At 39.0% G+C, this 24,992-nt stretch overlaps 1 protein-coding gene across 2 annotated transcripts in view; it reads right to left on the bottom strand.

Annotated features, from left to right (window-relative positions):
- WDR7 (WD repeat domain 7) overlaps window positions 1–24,992 on the bottom strand; it is a 240,191-nt gene that overhangs the window by 77,760 nt on the left and 137,439 nt on the right. For both annotated transcript variants that reach the window (XM_034442484.2, XM_034442485.2), the window contains one exon: window positions 13,343–13,564. In XM_034442484.2, coding sequence (XP_034298375.2) covers window positions 13,343–13,564 — 222 coding nt within the window. The remainder of the gene's footprint in view (window positions 1–13,342; window positions 13,565–24,992) is intronic.

The raw sequence follows: 24,992 nt of genomic DNA, 5'->3' as shown, positions 1-24,992 counted from the left end.
GATTTCTATAGTTAATTGGGCGCATAAGTAGTTATAGTTTTAGGAAAACAGGGTGGATTCTAAGAGGAGTAGTCCTCGACTTACAACAGTTCATTTAGTGACCATTCAAATTTACAACGGCACTGAAAAAAAGTGACTTATGACCGTTTTTCACACTTATGACCGTTGCAGCATCCCTGTGGTCACATGATCAAAATTCAGACACTTGTCAGCTGACTCATATTTATGACGGTTGCAGTCTCCTGGGGTCATGTAATCACCTTTTGCAACCTTCTGACAATAGAGAAGCCAGATTTACTTAACAACCATGTTGCTAACTTAACAATTGCAGTGATTCACTTAACAGCTATGGCAAGAAAGAGTTACCTGTATAAATGAATAGCTCAGATTTAGACAATTGAGAATAAGGTAAAGAACCAGTCTGCCAGCCAGCCTCCTTCTGCATTACTCTACCTTCAGAAAAGGAGTTAAGCTATTAACTTAGATCACCTAAGTTAATTAATGTCAGTTTCGGGACTTCATGTATTTTAAAAATAATATTGAACATCTTAATACAATGTGTTCATTTTTACCAGTAGCCTTGACTCCACCAGTGATGGAATGGCAAGCATATCAATTAAAAATAACAGACTGGTAAAATATCGAATTTCAACCGTTTTAAGGTCAAATCAATTACTGTAAAATGGCAATTTTGAACAGGATATACCAGAACACAAAGTTTGCAACATCCCGTTGTTTAAATTTGAAAGATTTGGCACATTGTATCAAAATGAATAAACATATAAAATAAGTAAGTCCAACAATGATCTGATCACTGCGCTGCTTGTGATCTGTTATCTCTACTTGAAAACCTGGGCAGAATGACAGCAACGCTTTAAATGTCCACAAGTTCTAACTTTTATCCAGAAAGTAGAAAATAAAAACCTTAACTGGACTTCAAAAATATAAAAGAGATCATTTGACACAGATATCAGAAATGTCATAAGTCTGACACCAAAACCAGAAGATTCACACCTGCCACTGTGTTTTGGGCTTCATGTGGATTGGCCATGTCAGCTAATTGCCAAATATGTCTATTCCTTACATTTCAGGCCCACAATTCCTTTGTTGACATGGTATTATTACAAATATGATTGGAAGCATTTGTTTCTCAATATATGGTACACTGGAAATCAACATTTAGGATTCCTTTTCTCCCATAAGACTAAGATGCCCAACACAACAGCATCATTAGCCTCAAAGGAGTGTTTTCATTAAATACAACATATCACTATACATTGATTGTTCTCAATAAACTCGTCAACTACATTTCTAGAATTTCTCCCACTATTCCCTGAAAGACATGTCATTACAATTCTCTAAATCCTAATCACTCCATCATTCTAAAGAGATGAGAGATTCAATGATGCAAAAAAACAGCCCAGGAATCACTATGCTATTAAGTGGCTGCATTGACTGACACCAGAATAAGATAATTTTCCCCAGCATTTGCTTAATGACTGGTAGAAGTGAGGAATGGATGACTAGACACTGATTTTTAGTTGAACATCTTGCTTTCAAGAAACCTGAAATAAATCAACGTTTACTGATCCTCATTCTTACTTTCAGGGTACCTGGATTTTTATATTTCTTTTTACATCTGACTATATGATGTAAGTATAAGTAAATATCAGAATTCATGTCGAAAATAAATATTATAAATATTGTTGATCCACAATATTACAATATGGGAATTATACATTAATTTTACCATATGATGGAATATTAGGTAGAAATAAATAAAATGCAATTGTACTTAATAAACTGCAATTATCCTGAAATGGAGATTATAGGGGACATAAACAGAAAAGCGACTGTCTTTAATTTGCACAAAAGTCAAAAGCAGAGCATGTGACTAAAACATATGCAGCCAAACTGCAGCTAATACAGTTAGTCCACCAATCATTCGGAGTTTTAAGAGCACTGAGAAAAGTGACTTATTATCGTTCCTCACACTTACAACTGTTGCAGCAACCCCGTGGTCAAAATTTGGACACTTGGCAACTGACATATATTTATGACTGTTGCAGTGTCCCGGGGTCATGTGATCACCTTTTGTGACCTGACAAGCAAAGTCAAAGCCAGGTTCACTTAACATCCGTGTTACTAATATAATAACTGCAGTGATTCACTTAACAACCATGGCAAGAAAGGTCATAAAATGGGGCAAAACTACTTAAATACCTTGCCTAGCAACAGAAAGTTTGGGGGTCAATTGTGGTCATAAGTCGAGGACTACCTGTAAATACTTTAGATCTCAGCACCTATTAAATGAATGTTAATTGTTAATTATGGGAAAGAAACATAGGAAATGTACTTGATGACTAGAAACTAAAACAGAAATGGGGCGTCCAATTCTGAATATGGAATTTCTCTTTCTACTGACTCAAATTATTATGTAAGTCACTGCTCAGTTATCATCATTAATGGGGATCAAGACATTGGCAGAGAAAAGCTGCAATTTTTCAGCAATGGCCCAGAGGCTTTGGAACAAGCTGTCAAACGAGCTATATTGTTATACTTGGCTGATTGGTAATCAGCATAGTCTGGCAGATGAGGAATTTTTAAATACCGTATCCGCCAACTTTTGCAACGTTAATTGAAATTAAAAAACAACAACAACAACCGGAATGAACCCTTATTTTTCACCATTGTCCAAATGCATATCAAAAGGCGAAATAACACTGTTTGAAATCCACAGCCATAGTTAGATTAAAAATGAGAATAATATCAATGAAAACCTCTTATCCTGAGTGTTTAATGAAATAACATCTGTGTACTTTTTTTTTTTTTATCATCGCAATTGATCTCAATAGATGAAAAATAAATCAAAAGGGGAAATTAAGGCTGGTAATAAAATGCTGTAATGTAATTTTGCTGACCTGGACTGAGTGAGAATAAACGCAGCTATTTCATCAATAGTTTCACACAAATGCAATGGAAGGGCTCAGAAACATGTAAGAAGGGAGCAATCAACCGTTGTATGTCATATTTTATAACGTAAGCTACACCTGGCTTTTTGGGACATTATTCTGGTATACTTCTAATCAACCCTACAAAGGTATAGAAAGCAGCAGCGTTATTTTCTGCTGACATTTTTTCATGGAAAAGCCCAAACGGATAAATTTTAAAACTGTACCTAAAATACATTCAAATGAGCCCAAAATTCTAATAAAATCGGCCTCAGAGACAGAAAAGGATTAAATCAGCCAATCCTTTCTCTCTAACTCTAGCCTAGTTAAACTGACTGAACAATGCCATTTTTCTTCCTCTCAAAATCTGCAGTGGGTGAATCAAATGTGAAAGCACGATCAATTCTGTTCCAAGACAGTAAATGAGCTTTAGCTCAGACTTGTTTCAATTTATAGAGAGAAATCCAGCTCCACCAGATTTTAAGTGGATTCTTAGTTCGACTATGATGGTATATTACAGCGCTATGGAAACAGTAAATAATTTTTGGGCCCAAATTTGTTTATTATCTAGAGGGCGAGAGAATCAATGTACTGTGCTTCTCAAGCAGGCACCTGATTCATTTAGACTATTAAAAAAAAAAAAAAGCTCGTGACCTCTAAATTTAAAGTATCATTTAACATGATCGTTGAAAAGTCAAAAGAGGAGTGCAGCCTAAAACATTATTTTGCCACAGGATGAATAATTTGACAGGGCATTAAACTATTTTATTGAGTCAAATTAAGATAAAACTCGTGTGTGCAAGTTATGGGCAAAAGTGAACGAGCACAATCCAATCCAATAATTCTATTATTAATATCAGCAGAAGGAAAAGGTATAATTTGTATTTATACTCATTTACACAGATCTTAAGCATCGCATCATGGCTAACTTCCCTGATGCTAAACCAGAATACCCATGAATAATGTAGTAGAGCAGGGGTGTCAAACTCGATTTAATTGAGGGCTGCATCAGGGTTGTGTTTACCTCGGGGGGCCAGGGTAGGATTGCCTGAGGTAGGCGTTTTCACTGGGGAGGGCTGAAGGAGGCCGTTGCAGCTGAAAATGGGGGCCTGGAGAATGCGGCCCTCCTGAGCTCCATTTTCACTGGCAGAGGCACTGCGGGCTACTTTGCTACTTCCAGAGTGACCCCGCGGGCCAAATCTAAGCACATCCAGCCCGTGGGTCTTGAGTTTGACACCCCTGCTGTAGAGTATGTAATAAATACTTAATACTGACTGTTGTTATCTGGTCACAAAAATGTGAGGTCACAAGCTGCCAGTTATTTAGCTGGTGTTGGTCTGTATATGAACTGAGTTCTTTCCAAGAACCTAACATCTCGTAATATATTGGGCAAAGTATATGTGAGGATCCAAGCGGTTGTGGCTTTTTGCCTTTGGCGACTGATGGAAATGTTGGCAATACATGGATTTCCTAAGTGCCGTTCAAGATTTTTTGGTACGTCATCCAGTATGCCAATAACCATGGGATCACTATGGCTGGTTTAGGTCATCATCTTTTAAATTCTACCTTCATTTCTTGATACTACTATTTTATTATTATAAATTAGTTCATCTTTAGAAAATGTTTGAAGTTTAAAGGCGCATTCCTAAAACTTCTGCTCTCTGGTATGCTTGCCTTCCCCTTCTGTAAGTTCATAACCATCAAACCCCATATTGCACTAAAGCTGAGTCTAACAAAGTTGATAAAATAACTGGAATCACACAGGGTTTGATTAATAGTTTATTTAATCAAAATATGATTTGTTTAGCCATGGTTTGTTTAAGTTACTGTATTTTTCGGAGTATAAGACACACCTTCCCCCCCCCCAAAAAAGGGTGAAAATCTGGGTGCGTCTTATACTCTGAATGTAGCCCCGCCCAGCCTCCCAAACGGAGATTTCAGAGGCTGAAAAAAGCCTCTGAAAGAAGCGTCAGAAAAAAAGCCTCAGAAACAAAGCTTCAGAAAAAAGCCTTCAAACAGAGCTTCAGAAAAAAAGCCTCAGAAAGGCTTTTATCTAAAATAATACGGCAAGCAACAAAAGAAGAATCAGTAAAGGTTCTAACCAAACTATGCTAACAAATCTGGAGTATGACACAATAACCAACAGATCGGAAGAGGTTAATCTATATACCAATACCAAAGAAAGGAGATTGAACAGAGTACAGGTAGTCCTTCAGAAAAAAAGCCTCTGAAAGAAACTTCAGAAAAAAAGTCTCCAAACAGAGCTTCAGAAAAAAAGCCTTTTTTTCTGAAGCTCAGTTTCTGAGGCTTTCAGAGACAGGAAAAAAAAGTTTTTTCTGAAACAGAGTTTCAGAGGCAGAAAAAAAAGCAAGGCACGGAGCTCACAACCAACGAATCTGTTGCTAAAATTCACCTCTGGGAACAGCTGATTGGAGGTATTCCGGGAGGCTGATCCACCCACCAATCAGGTTTTTTCTTATTTTCCTCCCCAAAAACTAAGGTGTGTCTTAAACTCCAGTGCGTCTTATACTATGAAAAATATAGAATTTAATTAATGGTCTTCGCTCATAAGGTATAACAGAATAACAGAGTGGAAGGGACCTTGGAGGTCTTCTAGTCCAACCCCTACTCAGGTAGGAAACCCTATACCATTTTAAAAGAGGAATGGGTAATGGTTTAAACTAAACAAACCAGTATTAGCACAATTAAGTTGAATAAAGAAAATAATGCTTATGTTTGATGCATTTGAAATTCTGTAAAGACTGAAATCCTGTTGGTTGGCATAATACTGGGCATATTCTACAACAAAATATACTTTACCCACTTCAAAGATCAGAACTGAATTAATATGGAATTAGTCATGATAATAGGCTATTGCTGAGCACATTGTAAGCCGCCCTGAGTCTCCGGAGAAGGGCGGCATATAAATCAAAATTAAAAAAAAAAATAGAGGGTTATTTATCTTGAGTTATCTATGAGTTGTAATCATGTGTATATGTGTGTTATGTATACATGTACACTTTTGAGAGCAGGCAACAGAATTTCATTTTTAATGTGTGCTAGCGTGCCCACAGTAAAAAATAACAATAAAGATTATCTATTTTTCTTTCTTTCTTTCTTTCTTTCTTTCTTTCTTTCTTTCTTTCTTTCTTTCTTTCTTTCTTTCTTTCTCTATCTATCTATCTATCTATCTATCTATCTATCTATCTATCTATCTATCTATCTATCATCTATCTAATCTATCCACCTACCTACCTACCTACTACCTATCTATCTGAAAATGGTAATCTCTCCCAGAATTTGTAGTTTTTATAGTCACAGTTCTCAAAAGTCAACATTATGATTATCCCTTGGAATTCCTATTCAATTTACTGTGCAGGGTGCTCTGTATGACATCAATAGCAGATTCTCTGCTCATCTAGGCTATTCTTTCATCATTCATCAGAACTGTAAAAAAGTAGCCTGATTACGTGGACATGCAAGAAAATCCTCACAAGTCCTTAAAAAAAAGTCTACTTTTTTTTTTTTGCATGCAGCTGCCAAAAAAGCAAAATAGCAAGTCTTAAGCTGCATCAACAAAAGTAAACAGTAGTGTCAAATGAAGGGAAGTCATTGTTCTGTCTATTCTGAATTGGTCAGATCACACCAAAAATGCTGAGAGTCCAGTTCTGGACATCACATTATAGGAAAAGCACTGACCAACTGGAATATGTCCTGTGGCAAACACAACCAAAATGACAAGGAACCTGGAAGAAAAAAAATGTATAAGGAACAATTGGTATGTTTAGTCTGGAGAAGTTTGTGGAAAGAGACATAAGCTTTCTTTGAGTAACTGACAGCCTGGGATGTGGAAGATGGAGCAGACGTGTTCAATATTGTTCCAGAAGGCCAAACAAGAAATAATGGATTTAAATTACAAGGTGGTAGATTACATCATTCAACAATGGAACCAACTACTTTGGGAGGTGGCAGACTCCACGGTTTAAACTGAAGCTGGAAGGCCATCTGTCATGGAAGCTGTTGCAATGAGAAGTTCTTAGGAGAAATATTACAATTTGCACTCAATTTATACTCAAGAATAAGTCTTTAATAAGACTTCCTTTATTTGGGATTTTTTAAAAATTTCTTCAATCACCAAAGCAAGTCTAGGTAAGTCTAAGTGACTTACAAGAAAATAAGACTTTTTTTTTAAAAAAAAAGTTATTTATTTTTCCTGCTTTTATTATTTTTTCTAAATAACTTAGGCAGCAAGCATATCTAAGATATACCTCTTCCCTCTTCCTCTTTTCCCCACAATAACAATCCTGTGAGGTTGGCTGGGGTGAGACAGAATGACTGTCTCACCTCAGCCGACTTTTCATGCCTAAAATGGGACTAGAACTCAGAGCCTCCTGATTTTTAGCCTGGTGCCTTAACCACTAGAAAAGGAGCTATTGGACAATGCAGGGGACAATTAATGCAATTTTAAAAACTCAAAATAGACACAGAATGAACTAATGACCACTTGGTGGCCTACCAGAAAATCTGTTTTTTTGTTCTTATGCTGTGAGGAACGCTGTGTTTATTGCATATCAGTCAAGATAGAAATAATCAGCAAAATAGATTTGAGTCTTAATTTGCTCAGAAGTAACTCCTGTCCCCCCACCCCAAGTGCTGGGAACAGAGGGATGTGTCTGGGATGTATGAGTAAAGGACTCAGGGAGTATGTGCCAATAGTATATAATCCCAGCAGATTCACTCAAGGTGTGAGGAACTGCCCAGATAAAACAAACAGACATGTACTATATAGCATATAACACTGCAGAAGTACAGGAAGGTCATGTACAACCTTCAAGATACCTTAGAAATATCTTTATTTACAAGACCCACCATTATTAGAAGATGAAGTTTAAATATAAAGGAGCTTGAGTGGTGTAGGAAGCTAATGCCTCCTACTAAGGCAGCATTTAATATCCAGCTGCCTGCAATTACTGCGAGTTCAATTCTCACCAGGCTCAAGGTCGTCTCAGCCTTCCATCCTTTCTAAGGTGGGTAAATGAGGACCCGGTTTGTGGGGGCAATAAGCTGACTTTGTATAAAAATATACAAAAGTATGAAGGCTATTGCTTAACACATTGTAAGCCACCCTGAGTCTCCGGAGAAGGGCAGCATATAAAAATAAATAAAAAAAATATATCACTCCAATAATTATCAATTAGAAGTACTTTAGGAATCAATGTAATGTCCACTGAAAAATCCAGCAAGATATGAAGACAGTAAAAACTCTAACCAAATTATGCTAGGAAATGTTCAAAATGACACAGTGACCAACAGTTTGGAAGAGATCAGCCTACTTATCATCACAAAAAAAAAGAGACTTATCAGACTGTGTAAACTATTGCACAATATCCTAATTTTATGTGCTGGTCAAAATAATTCTTAAGATCACCAATGCAGATTAGACCTCTGCATGTCAAGGGAGAGGCCAAATGTTCAAGCTAATTTTAGAAATGACTGAGGAACAAGACATACTATTGCTGATACACAATGGATAATTAAGAAAATTACCAAAAAGAAGTGAATATGTGCTTGATCAATTATAGAAAGGACTTCAGATGTGCTGCTGATCCATGTCAAGCTGTGGAATCTCCTTAAGAAAAAGTGAAACCTGTAATGCTAGCTAGAAAGCCAATTTTTGGATAGTGAAAGAGATCGGGACAAGTTTTGCAAGTGACAAGAAGCTGTATACTCTCTCCATACTTATTCAACTTGTGTGATGAATACCGTATATAGAGAGGAAGGCTAGATTGGGAGAAGATGAATTTGGTTTTCAAACTGGAGGAAGAAGCATCAAGAATTTGATGACACTATCCTGAATGGGGAAACCCCCAGATCTGGGTGGGTAAAGCACTTACAGCCACTCGTTCTTGGTAGGACTGAATCTGAGACAGTTCTTCCCGATCCAAATAAGAAGCATTGATGATGTGGGCTACATTTTTTTCCTTGAGACTCTGCAGATGCTTTCTAGATCATACTATTGGTCTAATTATATGGGTTTAATTTTTTCCTCTGGGCTTTACATTTTAGATGTAACCAAAGGTTTTCCTATAAAACTCACATAAAAGTTTATTTATTTATTTATTCAATTTATATGCCGCCTCTCTCCGAAGACCCAGGACAGTTTCCATGTCCTGTAAAGGGGATTTGTAGCCTAGTCAACTTCCTGATGTGACATGGAAGAATATTTCAACTCCCCAACAGGGTCTGTTAAATAATGATGATATAGCACCCAAATAATGATGATATAGCACCCAAACAACTTCAGAATCTTTTACTTCACTTGGTCATTAATTTAGTTCTCACTGCTGGATATATTTACCATATTTCCCTGAAAATAAGACCCTGTCTTATATTTTTTTGAACCCTGAAATAAGCGCTTGGCCTTATTGCCAGGCGCTCAAAAGCCCGATTGGGCTTATTATCAGGAGATGTCTTATTTTGGGGGAAACTGTGTATGTATGTATGTATGTATGTATGTATGTATGTATGTATGTATGTATGTATGTATTTATGTATATAAAAACAGTTGTTTCTATCAGGACTCATACATCAAGTCACCAGCCTAGTGAGCAAGTAAGCACAGAGAAATTGTGTGTGTGTATGTATATGTATATGTATATGTATATGTATATGTATATGTATATGTATATGTATATGTATATGTATATGTATATGTATATGTATATGTATATGTATATATAAAACAGTTGTTTCTATCAGGACTCATACATCAAGTCACCAACTGAGTTACCAGTAACTAGTTAATGAAGCCCACTGGCTTCAGAGGCTGAATGAAGAGAAGGGGGAGAGCTGTTTGTTTAATTATCAACTATTCATGCTGAAGTGATTAAGATATCGTCAATTAAAAAAACATACCTCTATTAGTTTGCAAACAATTCTGTGAACTGACTAAAAAAAGTGAACAAATCTATGTTTAATTGATAAATATTTTCTTTGGTCACTACACAATATATTAGTGGTTCATAAAAATCCGGACTTCCAGAATCCAGAACGATTCAGATATACAGTACATGCCAGTGGTTTATGAGGTAAAAAAATCCCTCATACATATCTACCTGGTCAAGCAAACAGGCAAATATGAAGCCAATTGTTATAGGTCATGAATGATCAAATGTGATAAATGTGGAATAAAATATGGTGAAAAACAATGGCTATTTGTTGTTCAGTTAGATATAAATCTCCGATTAGTGTTTTAATCACCTGTAAGTGTAAAATTTAATTGCAAGCATCTATTAGCTTCCCAATTTTTAGTAACCCTTTGCAATAAGATTGAGAAATTAAATATGCATGGAACCTGTCCATGGGATGAGTATGATCTAATATGAACATTATCCAGAATTCACTGGAGAAATAGGAGAGCCAATATTTTCAGTCCAAAAAAGATTTGTGACTAACACATCTTCCACTGTGTTTGAGAAAACCAATGTTCTGCCATATAAGGGAGCAGTAGCCCATGGGAAAGGATACAAAAGCTTGATCATAGACAGACAATATTTTGTATCTCGAAGAACTGCAATTAATGGTAAGAATATGATAATGATAATGAAAAGTGCCAAATTTCAATAAATTTAGTGGCATAACTCTGATTAAAGATCTGCCCTTATGAACAGAATTTTGAAAAGCAAAAGTATAAATTGGATCAAAGTGACTGAGTTTAAGTCTCTCAACTTTTTCTTTTAATAAGGTGTTATAAAGAAGCATAGCCGTTGTATTTCAATAATTATTTTTAAAATAGCCAAAAATCTCAGAAGTTCACTAAATCTTGTAAGTTTCTGACCTTCTTGCCTCAAATCTATTTCAATGATTTATAATAGTGCAATTATGGAAATCTCATGAGCCTTCAATTGCACTTTTACTGAATGTGGGGGACTGCTGGTATAAGCCAGAGATGGGGTGTACATGTTTCTCTGTTGCTATTATGGTCCAAATGAAGGCAAAGATTTGGAATTGAGGTTATTGAATATTCTCTGGAGTATGGTTCCAAGAAAATAGAGCTTCAATGATTTCAAGTCACAGATGTTGATGAGATTATTTTGAGATTTATTATTCAGGTGTGAAAGCTGGGAAGTTTTGGTTTTAAAAAATGTTTCCTGGTTTTCTCTCTCATATGTTTTTCATGATTCCAAATATCACTCTGAATGATAGACAGGTATCAAACATGAATGCAATATGTCTAGAATGTTAGTAATTAAATTGGTTATATGTAAACACTTCCCCCCCCCCAAACAATGACAACAATGAAACATCAGCAAGAGACTAATGAATCTTTCTGCCCTCAAAAAAAGGCATTTGTTCTTTTGCTTGAACTTTTTTTTTTTTTGCTCTATACCTGTGATGGAGAACCTGGCACATGCGTCACCTGTTCCTCTTCCGGGTTTCTGGCAAGCATGCATGCACAATGATCAGCTGGCTTTTTTGCGTGTGGCAGTTCTGGAAACTGGAAGAGCTGGTCTTCCATCTTCCTGCGTGAGCATGCGCGCTGGGCAGCTGATTGTCGCAAGCACATCTGTGCCAGAAACCGGGAAGACTACCTGGCTGGCGGGCATGCGAGCGCCGGAAACCGGAAGTTCATTTTTGGCACCTGCATGTGCCCTAGGCAGCTCCTCTTCTGGGTTGTGGCCCAGACGGGCACGCTCCCTTTTCGACACTCGGCCATCACTGATCTATACCCTCACAATGTCACTTCATAAACTGTTCTTAAATTGTAACATGTTTTTGTTAATCAGTTTTAATGTATGCAACAGGCATGTTTGAAATTTGTTCTGTACATTGATCCCTCTTCAATCTAACATTTCTTCTCCAGCCATAAAATCTCAAAAGTTCCTTAAAGACCAATATAGGTGTAATATTTGCCTTTCAGTAACAAAGATAATCTGTGACATTTAACAGTCCCATTAAGCTGTATCGATGATATCACCTAAATCTGAATATTTTATTCATATTGAATATTTTAAAAGGTAAAAAACATTTCTGGAATGCTTTTTTTGATTTGTCAGATCCTGATGTCAACTCGCGAAGCTTTCCATATATATACAATGGCATTGAAAAAAAGCGATCTGTTCTTGCACTTATGACCATCCTAGCATCCCCAGGATCATATTATCACAATTCAGGTGCTTAGCAACTAGCATGTATTTATGACTACTGTAGTATCGTGGGACCATGTCATCACCATCTGTGATTTTCCTAGTGGGTTTTTGACAAGCAAAGTCAAAAGTGGGGGGGAGGGGGAAGCTGGATTCGCTTAATGGCCGTGTGAGTCATTTATCAACAGCAGTGATTTGCTTAACAACTGTGGCAAAAAAGGTCATAAAATCGGGACTGACCCACTTAAAGAATGCCTTCCTTAGCAATGGAAATTCTGGTCCCAATTGTGGTTGTAAGTCAAGGACTATCCGTATTTGGAAAATAAAGGCCAAAAAGGTACCAGTGATGGCAGGAGCACTTATGGATGTGACCCCTAAGCTGGGAGAGGCTTTGACAGATCCCAGAAACGGTATCACAGCATTCTGTCCAGAAGAGTGCAGTGGTAGCTGCAGCTAAGATACTGTGCAGAACCCTCAAACTCCCAGGCCTCCGACACATGACCCAGATTGAGGAAGACACATATCACCCATTGGCATGAGAAGAGAATTCGTAGCATAGCATAGAGTAGCTTAGCGTAGCGTAGCATAGTGTGGCATAGCATAAGTAATAGTACAGTATTAATATAGTATTAATATAGTATTAGTATAGTTGAATTATTATACTAGTATAGTATAACTATACTATAGTATCAGTAGTATTAATATTAGTATAGTATTAGTAGTTAGAATATAGCATAGTATAGTATTAGTGTAGTATTAATAGATAGAATTAGTATAGTATTGGTATAGTATAAATATAGAATAGCATTAGTATAGTTGTATAGTTATAATTAGTATATTAGTATAACTATACTATAGTATCAGTAGTATTAATATTAGTATAGTTAGAATATAGTATAGTATAGTATTAGTGTAGTATAGTATTAGTAGTTAGAATTAGTATAGTATTAGTATAGTATATAGTATATAGTATATAGTATATAGTATTAGTATAGTATAGTATTAGTATAGCATAGCATAGCATAGCATTGCACTGCAATAAAATACAATGCACTGCACTGCACTGCAATGCAATGCAATGCACTGACTGCATTGCACTGACTGCACTGCACTGAATTATTGTATTATATTGCTTTCCTTTTTAGTTGAATTCGGCCATATTACATATATTATAAATATATGATTTAATGAACCTTTAGTGCAACAGTTACATTAAAAGTGGAGGAAAAGAAGAAAATAACTTACAGGTGTGCCTTGCCAAGGAATAGTTGGATCCGCCACTTGTTGCACCGAAACCTTCTGGAATTTGACTAGAACTGCGTGGTCTAATTAGCAACTTCGGAGGTTCAATTTCTGCTCCAAACTCGGCTCCAATTACTCCCAGCAGAACGATGGCGGTAGCTTGCTTCCTTCTCTCTTCATATGACATTGATATTTTTTTAATTTGTGGAAGTCCAGGCAGCGTACCTGTAATACAGATGCATAAGGACAATGATGATTAAACAGCTATCTGCTTCATTAGAAATGACACATAGTCCTTGACTTATGACCACAACCGAGCCCAACATTTCCATTGCTAAGCAAGATAATAGTTAAGTGAGTTTTGTCCCATTTTACGACCTTTCTTGCCACAGTTGTTCAGTGAATCAGTGCAGTGGATAAGTTAGTATCAAGGTTGTTAAGTGAATCTGGCTTCCCCATTGATTTTGCTGTCATCCAGATGAGCCAATTGCCAAGCGCCTGAATTTTGATCACATGACCATGGGGTCGTAAGTGTGAAAAATGGTCATAAATCCCTTTTTTCAGTGCCGCTGTAACTTTGAAAGGTCGCTAAATGAACATTTGCGAGTCGAGGACTACCTGTATATGTGAATGATATTACAACTTAAGCACAAATTACTTTCCAGTTACCCAAAGTAATCACCAAGGTATGTGTGGAGGGGAGAGTAAGGGATTGCTTCAGAAAGTAAAACCAGCAAAGGAGTGTAAAATTTAGACAATGGACAGTCTCTTGCTGGCTTAGAATCATACTCAAGATCGTGTGAAAATGAAGGCCCCTTGTTCTGCCCCAGCTACGGACCACAAAGAACGCAGCACACACAAACTCTTTACAAAGCTTATTTACTCAAAATAACTTAGTCTTTATCATTCAAAGGTTGTTAATGAACTGTCTTAACAGCCTATCGGAATTTTAAGATAAGGTAATCACAGTCTTACTAGAGTTGACAGAAAGCCCAGAAGCAATTTTGCAGACACGAAAGAGAGTGAACTAAAGTTGTTCTCTACAGCTTGTTGCAAGCGGCATTCCTTCTTAAATAGGCTAAGGGAGTGGCCAATTAGTCCCAAGCCTTACTCTCGAGGAGACCTCCTCCTGAGGAGCCACTCCTGCCTTTTGGCAGCTCTGTGCGCCCGTGCATCAAGAAGAGGCTCCTCCTCTTCGTCCTCTTCACTTAAAGGAGCTTCTGGAGGTTCTGAAGGTCCTGGCTGAATCCCTGCCTCTGACACCACATCTTCTCCAGCCTCCTCACTGTCCGACTTGAGCGCCAGCTGCACAGGCTGCTGGCACAGCACCACACCAGCTCCTCATTGTCAGAATCAGCTACAATCTGCACAGGCTGCTGACGGGCCACAACACCGCTGCAGTGGATAGTGTTGTATCTAATGTTTTATGATGAGTGTACTTTTAAAAATGACTATGTTAAAATGACTCTATTACTATTGTTGTATAGTTGGCCAATAAAGAATTCTAATTCTAAAAATAGCTAATGACCCCACGAAGGATTCTATAACCCCTTTGCTTTCCCTTTTTTTAAGGAAAAAAAAAACTATGCTAAGCCTAATTTCCAACATTTGTGATTTCTCTACCTAAAATTGGAAGGAAAGGATGCTTCTGATTTTCAGAATTTATGGTCAGAGGGGTTAGGGTGTATAAAAGAGGTTCGAAAGTTGCACATGCCCCAGGTTTGAAATAGCCCATGCTTCTTGTAGCAGAATAACTGTGTCAGTTCTTTGCTTCCATGGAAATGAGCTGGTCGTGGTGTATTGTGTTGGCTACAGAGACCCTGGTTTAAAATTTAACTTGAAAACTGTATTGAAGAGAAACTTATATTTCCATTCATTTGCCCAGAATCTATTTTTAGCATAGTGTGTGTGTGTGTGTGTGTGTGTGTGTGTGTGTGTGTGTGTGTTTATCGAGACACCTGGTCTACCCAACATGTGGGAGGGGGCATTCTGCTCCCTTTTACCTTTCAGCTCCAATCCAGGAGCCTTCAAGCAGTCGCATTCACGACAAACCATTTTATACTAAATTTATATTTTGCTGATAAAGAAATAAAGGGAGACTAGTATAGATCTACTTCAAGCTATTTAGCTCTCATCAGCTAGCCATATCCTTACTCGGATTCAAACTTGGGCTTCCTGCATGTTAGGCAGAAAAATACTTAGAAAAACACTTAATCTTTCCCTGGCTCAAACTGATGAAGGGAGGAGAACTTGTGGCTCAGAGGTTAATTCAACTGCCTAACATGCAGGAAGCCCAAGTTCGAATCCGAGTAAGGGTATGGCTAGCTGATGAGAGCTAAATAGCTTGAAGTAGATCTATACTAGTCTCCCTTTATTTCTTCATCAGCAAAATATAAATTTGATATATAAACAGCCCTCACTTCTATATATAAACAACCCTCACTTCTTCCTACTGCATTGTGATGTCAAATCTGAAGGAAGTCAGAAAACGGCCCTTGCTTCCTTGAAAGAACCGCCAACAGCAGAAGATTAAAAAAAAAAGTGAATTAACAGGAAAAACATCTGCTGTGGCATTATCAAGCTATGGCAACTCCCCCTCCCCCTTTCGGTTTCCCTTGAAAAGACTAACATTCAAATGTTGGTTTATAGGGGAAAAAAATCCTGGTTCCTAGTTTAGTTTCTAGCACTGGTAGTGTGAGTGCATTATACTCGGAGAAACGGATGGGAGGGTGATCTTTTAAGGAGGAAAGTGCTAAGAAAAATCAATAGTTACCTTCTACCAGAGAAGAATGAAGACGGGATCTACGCTAAGTGTTACATAACCATTTTAATCATCATCCATTTGTATATATGATCTCCACAGCAGAATGCAACCTATACTGCAAGGGGGGTGGGTGGATGGGTGGGAGGGAGGAAGGCTTTGCCTACATTAATTGTCTCTCTGGAAGAAAAGTCTGCTTCCCTCTCCCCTCCCTCACGCACCCCCTCCACCCACCCCAAGAAGCACGCTCCATAACAATAGTTCAAAGGAAAGCTCCATTCTGCAGTTGCAGTGATTGTTCTGTCAGCTGACCTCTGCAGAAGGGAATTGCTAACTGCTGCCAAGCTCCTTAGCTGACAAATGAATGATCACAGCTCCATCTATTTTCACTGTGGCTGCCTCCTAGCCCAGGTGCTCAGACACAGAGCCCCGGTGTGACATCTCAGATCAAGATGAATTGGCGCAAACTCCTGATCCAAGATTGTTTTATACCATTTAATTTAGTTTCTTCCCCTGCTCGGATGAGCACAGCTCTGGTTATGGATTTCTATTCTAATGTACTGAAGCAGGCACTGAAAGAAGCCAATGAAGCAGATGCTGGAACTGGAGACTGCAGGGATACTGATCAATAGAGGAGGCTTTGACCCCAGCCGCTCAGCCTCTGCAATGGTCACTGTGGAAAGAAAAGAAAAAGGGAGGGGGGGGAGCCCCACACTTGGGCTGCTTCCAGGAGGAAATTAAACAACGGGGGACTTTTGGCAAACTCCAACCCCCACTCACCCCCTCCAAAAAACAGAAAGCAAAACTCTGGCTGATCTTCCTTTTGTGTTTGACTCAAGCCAGTTAACCCTTAGGAGACAATATTGCCCAGATATTCCATTGTGTCCAGATATCAGACACCAAAATCAGCTTGCCTATCCTATTTCTTTCACCTAAGAAAGAAGGTGAATTGCTGCCTGCAATTTCTGCAGGTTCGAATCTTACCAGGCTCAAGGTTGACTCAGCCTTCCATCCTTTCTAAGGTAGGTTAAATGAGGACCCAGTTTGTGGGGGCAATAAGCTGACCTTGTATATAAAATATACAAAAGTATGAAGGCTATTGCTTAACGCATTGTAAGCCGCCCTGAGTCTCCGGAGAAGGGCGGCATATAAATCAAATTAAAAAAAAAAAAAAAAGTATTTTTTTTTAAAAAAAAATCAACTATGGATCTTTTTCCAAAGTATAAATCTGACAATCTCATTTATTTATTAGGTTTATATCACCGCCTGTCTTGCAAAATGGGACTCCGGGTGCTGTTCAAACCAGGGGTGAAATGCTCCCGGTTCGGACCGGATTGGACGATCCGGTAGCGATTGTGGCAGGTGGTTCGGTGATCCGGTAGCAATGTCGGAGCAAAGCTCCGCTTACCCGCCCCAGTGTCGTTACTTCCTGGTTTTAACCAGGAAGTAATGTGTTTTTTACGTTCTGCGCAGGCGCAGAAGGTCTGCGCGTGGATGTGAAGCGCGCACGGCGCATGCACTTCCAAACCGGTAAGGAGGGTAAGTAGATTTCACCCCTGGTTCAAACATATTAACAATTAAAACCGGGAAACAGATGAACGTAAATAGAGTGATTTATTTATGAAAATGATCACGTTGCAGTCAAAGGCTTGCAGTTTGTTTTAACGGTATATTTTCAGATTAGCACTAATCAAGCCCAACGCACTAACCGCCCTTTTTACAAGGCACTTTTTAGTTTATTTATTTAGATTTATATCCTTCCACCCTCGGGTTTTCAGGATGGTTTCCAAAATTAAAATAATATTAACGCATTAAATTATTACTGAAATATGAACATCCCGATGATTCTGGAAACATTTAAAATCAAATGTTAGTGAGTTACTCATGTTTTGGGGAATGCCAGGGTCTTTGGACTTTTTTTTTTTTAATTTGATTTATATGCCGCCCTTCTCCGGAGACTCAGGGCGGCTTACAAAGCGCTAAGCAATAGCCTTCATTCTTTTGTATATTTATACAAAGTCAGCTTACTGCTCCCAAACAATCTGGGTCCTCAATTTACCTACCTTAGAAAGGATGGAAGGCTGAGTCAACCTTGAGCCTTGACGAGATTCGAACCAGCAGTAATTGCAGGCATCTGGTTTTAATAACCAGCTTAATAACAGGGTGCCTTAGACCACTGTACTACCAAGGCTCTTTTTTAAACTTTTCTAAAAATCCAAGAGGAGGGGGCCTTTCTCACAGAAATTGGATTTTTTAAAAAATCTGCTATTGATGGATAGATAAACTTGTACAGCCAGGGCCATCCAGATGCCTTCCCCAGCTGCCATGTGCTTGTTACTGGGTCAGAAGTCCAGGTTTAAAGCTATGTAGGATTCTGTAGGAAGCAGCACCAGCACTTTAAGATGGGCTGGGTGTATCCTGAATGCAAACAGAGTAAAAGAGTTCTAGTAATGTTGCACCTCTTCCAATCCACAAACTATATTGTTTTTATTTTTATTGCTGTAATGTAAAAGAAAAAAAAGGAGAGGGGAATAAAAACATACAGCACACAGAAAATGATTTCTTCTTCCAAATAACCAAAGTAGAGAGAGAGAAAAAGAAACCCCTACGAAAACAGAATACAGATATAAATGACAAAAGATATGTAAAACTGGTTGAGTTCTTAAATGACAAATTACATCTTGCCCACATGGAATCATATTGATCAATCTCTCCATTAGAATGACAGACGGACAGTTCAAAGAGGGAGAGCAAATACTTTCTTGAAATCTAGGATTTTAAGTCTAGAGTAATCATTTCTGTCCTAAAAGCCCATACGCCACTGTGGCCATACTGTTCTGCACCAGTTGTTTTCTCCAAATGGTCTTCAAGGGCAGCCCCACACAGCATGCATTACAGTAATCCAATCAAAAGGTTACCGGAGCATGTAGTGCTGAGATCAGGCGATCTCTAGCTAAAAATGGTTTTAACAAAACCTTCTTAGGACTGCTCAGTGTTGTAAACAGGAGATAGGGGGTGTCATATCCCCTTTCTCTGTTGAGTGAGGGCTGTTCAATTTTAAGGCAGATGGTCTTTTTGACCCCTCTTTCAAACTAGTGGCCCTCTGTCCAGAACATGGACTTCTCTGTTCCAAGAAGATTCCACACCCATTTGCACTCTGACTCAGGTGACCCTGAGGGCACAGATAAACACCCAAGTGGCCTCAATGACTCTCAAAGTGCTAATGACCAGATTACTGTAAGGAATATAAATCCTTCTATTCCCTTCCATCATTCAGTTAGAATGGTCAGTCAGTTGGATGAGAAGTAGAACATCTTCAAGCATCTTCAAAAGTCCCATTGCCTTTTGAAAACCATCTTTGGGACAACTGATGTTATGCATAAGTGCTACTGGTCACTGAGGCACAAATATCACAGGCACCCAAGAACGGCTCCAATTCTGTATCTGGTCCGTAAGGAGAATACCACCCCATACGGCATTGGTTTAATCTCAGTTCCAGATAACACAGAGAATATCTTCTTAGGATTCAGTCTAAGCCCTCATCTAATATTGTGACAGGCTGTAAGCACTGATCCAGTAGTTCGATTGCTTCTTCTGATTTGGTGAAAAAGAGAAATAAGCTTGACTGTTGCCTGTACTTGATAACACATCACGCCAAACTTCCAGATGATGTCTACCAAGAGCTTCAAAAAGGTAGTCAACAGTATCAGAGACCACAGTGAACCTTGTGGAACTTCAAAGACTGCCATGGTGAATGAACAGAACTTTCCTAGTGATGTAGGTAGGTATAAAACCACTGTAACACAGGGCCACCATAAAGACAATCTAGTAACATGCCACAGTCCACAATATCAAAAACTGCTGAGAGATTAAGAAGGATCAATGCGTTAGCTTTCTTCTTAGAGTACACCTTCTCTGAACTGGTTGAGATTATCTTCTTTCTCTGCGTTTCAGATGCCAACTACACCATTTTCTTTGTAATTATAGGGAAAAAGTGATATCTCCCAGATCTGTTTTAATTTTGGCATCAAGAGTGATATGGGTTTGAGCAACTTTTCCTATAAAAGGCATCATAAACTCATTGCATTGCTTCTCTGAATTGGGACCCAAACTGTCTGTCACATCGACATCAGCCACATTCCTAACTATTCTGAAAAATTCTGATGCATGGTTCATTTTGGATGCAATAGTGAAGGGTCACTTTCATTTCAATAATTACAAAAAATTATCGAGTAGTTGTTATCTGAAACACAGAGAAAGTCCAGGATTGTCACAGGGTCCCCAGTATAACTACTGAAGTTCCCAAAAATCACAATCTTGGGATTCTCCACTATGAACAGGAGTTCATCTCAACCTGTTGTGGCCCGCTGGCGGTCTGTGGAGCTGGCAGCAGAGTCGGGCGTTGAGGAGGTTGGGGAGGAACATGGGCCTCCAGTCCTGGAGTCTGGGGAAGGTTCGGACGAGGGGTCTGCATCAGAGGCAGAGAGGGGGCCAGGGCCATCTGGGAGGTATGTGCCGTCTCTGGAGCCTCCAGAGTCGGACCTCAGCGAGGCAGAGGAACAGGGGGAGCCTGTTCCTAGTGCGCATATGCGCAGAGCTGCCAGAAGGCAAGAACAGTTAAGACAAAAGGGACAACTCAGGAGAAGGGCTTGGAGATGATTGGCCCCTCCCGTAAGACATAAAGGAGGAACAAAGGCACGTGAGCCTTTGCAGGAAGCAACTTTGTTCATTCTGGTCGGTTTAAATTCTGAAGCTCCATTTTGACTCTGTGCTCTGTGTGGCCTTGCAAAGCTACTTGCCAATTAGATCTTTGGCAGCATGTCAATGGAGATAAAGGTGGGTGCTTATCTCCTAAGTTGTTTGATGTGTCATTGGTACAAAGTCCAGGACTCATCCATATAGGAGAGAAGGGATAACCACAGTTCTGTAGTCTTTCAGCTTGTGGAAATATAGACTTTGCGATTACCTAGTGGTTAAGGTACTAGGCTAGAAATCGATAGCCTGCAAATCCAAGTCCTGCCTCAGCCAAAGAAATCCAACTGGGTGACTTTGGGCCAGTCACTCTCTCTCAACCCAACCCACCTCACAGGGTTGTTGTGGGAAAAATAGTTGAAAGGAGAAGCATTAAATATGTTCACTACCTTGAATTGTTTATAAAAAAAATAAAGGCAGGATCTAGATAGATAATAGATAGATCTAAAGATGATGTATCTCCTGTATATAGAAAGGATCTTATAACGTCTTTTTGCATACCTCCCCCGTTCTATTAACTCTGAAATAATTTCTATATTTAACCATTCTTCTCAAAGCCAGAAATATTTAGCTCTGTAAAGTCCAGCACGAAGAAACAACAGAATTAAGTCTAAATTTCAAAAATACTAATTAGCATCATGATTTCTATAAACAGAATTTTGTTCACATTGTTTTTGTGGATAAGAGAAATTTATGTGCGGAACTGTTTGAGTTATTAGCAGGAACATGCTATTAATGGCAATCCTTACCAACAAATAAACCAACAGCCAAATGGAACATTTTAAAATGAAATAATGTCTATAAAAGTTGTCCTCACTATAAGTTTCATTTGTCTCATGAAAATTTGGTATTTCCTCACCGTGACGTGCCTCCATTTAATCATGCTAAAGGGTGACACAGAGATCCATTTTCTTGACAAGACGGTTGATCACCCCATCACAGTGAGAAAATTAATAACCTCAAATAGCTGTATGTGAAAAATAGAGGCTACGCTAGGAAGTGGGAAGGTTCTTGCATTTAAGCTGCAGAGAAAGTACATTTTCTATGTGCAAAGTAAATGGAAGTGACAGAGCTCTTCATATATTTTTTTGCCTTTTTTGAAAAACAAAGTATATGTTTTGGTTCCATGGTTTTCAAAACATGCCTACTACTGAAAGAAAAGGATAATTTCTTAGAGAAATGGACTACAAAAGTAGATGTGTATCCTTTGTTCATAAACCGTTTTAAAATAAAATGGAAAATAAACAAGTCTGGAAACAATTTAAAGCTGTTTAAAAGGCTATAAAATATTGAATATTTCATGTGAAAAAGCAGAGGGAGGTGTGATCAAAGGATAAGGATAAATTTAACAGTTTAAAGCATTTTACTAAATAACTTTAAATATGTTAATTGGCTTTGCACAGTTGCAGTGTAAAATTAATTTTATCCTAGCTTACAATAAAATGATTAAAAGGCATATTAAGTTCTGCAGGCTTAACTGGAACAAAATCAATGCATCTGAACTGAGGCTAAAGGCTCTTTTTATGGGAGATGAACTGCTCCAGATATTTCACATCAGCTATTAGGATATATAATGAGGTGCTATCGTTTCATTAGATATTAAAAACACAAAGTTGTACATGCCAGGCCAGTTATTATAGAAATACATTTTGTGAGTCTAAGTAGATAAGGTGTTTGGTTTCAGACCACAAAGCTTACTAATCAGTCCTGAAGAAACCGGCTTCTCATAACTGCTTTTGTTGTGGTAACACCTCTGGAGGTGACAGGACACACCTGAGCCTTGTTATCTGGAAGGAGTTTGAGCCAGTCACTCTTGAGAAAGTGAACAGGGGCCGTAAGGTCAGCCACCAGATTTTGGACCCATGCCCCTCCTGACTGGTTAAGCCTTCAGGAGTCCAAGCAGTGATTAATATCTCTTTGCAGGAGGTTCCACCTGCCCCGAAAGATGCAGTGGTGCACCCACTTCTTATGAGGCCCAAGAATTTTAGACAACTTCCAGTTGTCTTTTAGGGAAGGCTGTTGGCACATAGCTATAAAGGGCCCCAGATGAAGAAAATTATCTGGATCTTTTCAGCCTGGGTGTAATCTGAAACACAGCTCTAGAACAGCATTGATTGGTTTTGAAGGGCTCGGGATGGTGCAATCATTCTGGTCATCCCGGTGTGAGGGACATGTGGGTGCTGGGCAGGGACTTGAACTTTCACTTGGTGGAGAAAACCTGGAAGCTTTCAGATGCGGGTTTTCCCAGATGTACCAATATGACATCTCTAATAAAATGGAACTTTGAGGAATCTCGAGCCTCGGAGTCTTCTTTCGTTGGGGTGTTACTTGGAACCCTGACATTAACCCGAATCTGGCCCAATCATACACCGCCCCAACTGGAGATGCCTCCCAGTCACCCGACTCCAGGTGCCAGGGCAAGATGTCCTTGACTCTCTAAGAAAGGAATGTTATTTTGACTATATATCTCCCATACTTCATATAATCCCCACTCCCATTTTCCCACAGTAGAAAATGTGGCAGGCCTGAAGGCCCAATGTAAAAGATGGCTTCCAGGCCTGACCCCCGGACTTCTTAATGGCTTTTGATACCACTGACCATGGTATCCTGGACCAGCTTCAAGGGTTGGGAATAGAAGGCACTGTGTTAAGGTGATTCCCCTCCTTTTAGTTGGTGTTGGTGGGAGGGAACAGGTCAAGCCCATGGCACCAGTGCCCCAGGGATCAAGCTTTTTGCCTCTCCCATTTAACATCTATGTGAAACTGTTGAGGGAGGTCATCCATTGGTATGGGGTGCAGAATAATCATACGCTGGTGATATCTAATTATATACCATTATCCCTATCTAGACAGGTGATGATGCTGTGATTGTGCTAGCTGAGTACCTGGAGGCTGTTGGGGTCTGGATGGGGAGGAATTAGCTTTGCCTCAACCTGGGCAAGACAGAATGGCTCTAGGTTTTTGTCCCCTTGGATCCAGATGATATTACATCTCTGACTCTGAATGGGGATTGGGTTTGTCCATAATTTGGGAGTCCTAGGCTCATGGCTCTTGTTCAAGGATCAGGTAACAGCCGTGGTTAGGTGGGTCTCTGCACAGATTTGTCTGCTGTACCAATTGTCCCCTTTCCTGCTGTAGTGGCACAGTGGTTAGAATGCAGTACCTCAGGGTACTTCTGCTGGCTGCTGGCTGCCAGCAGTTCGGCAGTTTGTGTGTCACTGGCTCAAGTTTGACTCAACCTTCCATCTTCCTGAGGTCAGTCAAATGAGGATCCAGATTATTGGGGGCAATAGGCTGACTCTGTAAACCACTTAGAGAGGACTGTGAAGAACTGGGAAGCACTGGGAAGTGGTATATAAGTCAAAGTGCTATTGCTAGTGCTATTGGGAGGCCTTGCTCATGGTCACTCATGCCTTGATACCTCTTATTTGGATTACTGCAATGAACTCTACATGGAGCTGCCCTTGAAGACTACCCAGAAGGTAGAACTGGTCCAGGATGTGGTAGTGTATGCAATAATGGGTACCCCTAGTTTTACCCATATAACAGCTCTGCTGTGTGAGCTGCATTGGCTCTCAGTTTCCTTCCAGGTGCAATTAAAGTGCAGGTTATTATCTTTAAAGTCCTATATGGCACACAGCCAGGTTACCTGTGGGACCATCTCTCTCTAAGGACAGCTACAAAAGAATGGCAAGTGTTATGGTTTCATTCTTCTTCTTCTTCTTCTCACCAAACACAAAACAAAGGCAAATGAAAAAAGCATGCAAAAATGAAAGCAGTAATGTAGAAAATGATACACTTCCTATCCCAATTCTGTGTATGCATTTTAATACGTTATAATGTCAAGATAGGATTTTAATGGTAAACAGATGTAAACTGAATTCGGTTCACATTTGATAGACATTTTATTGCAGTCATAACCTTACCTTGGGTCTGTAAGCCTATAAAAAAAAGCGCCCCCATCATTCATTGAGCATATCAATGAAAGGGAGAAATGAAGTAGACTGCAAAAATGAGGTAAGTTAGCCAGACTTTGAAAGATTTTATCAATACATGTAGAAAGAAACACGGACATCATAAAAGACGAAGCACTCTCTCCCAGGGTATTTTATAATGTTTTAAAATATTGTCTGCAATCCAT

Source organism: Pantherophis guttatus, chromosome 2 (assembly GCF_059756535.1).
Source record: "Pantherophis guttatus breed Tessera chromosome 2, ASM5975653v1, whole genome shotgun sequence".
Taxonomy (NCBI): domain Eukaryota; kingdom Metazoa; phylum Chordata; class Lepidosauria; order Squamata; family Colubridae; genus Pantherophis; species Pantherophis guttatus.
The sequence above is the reverse complement of the archived record's forward strand: the minus strand, read 5'-3'. Positions and strand labels throughout refer to the sequence as shown.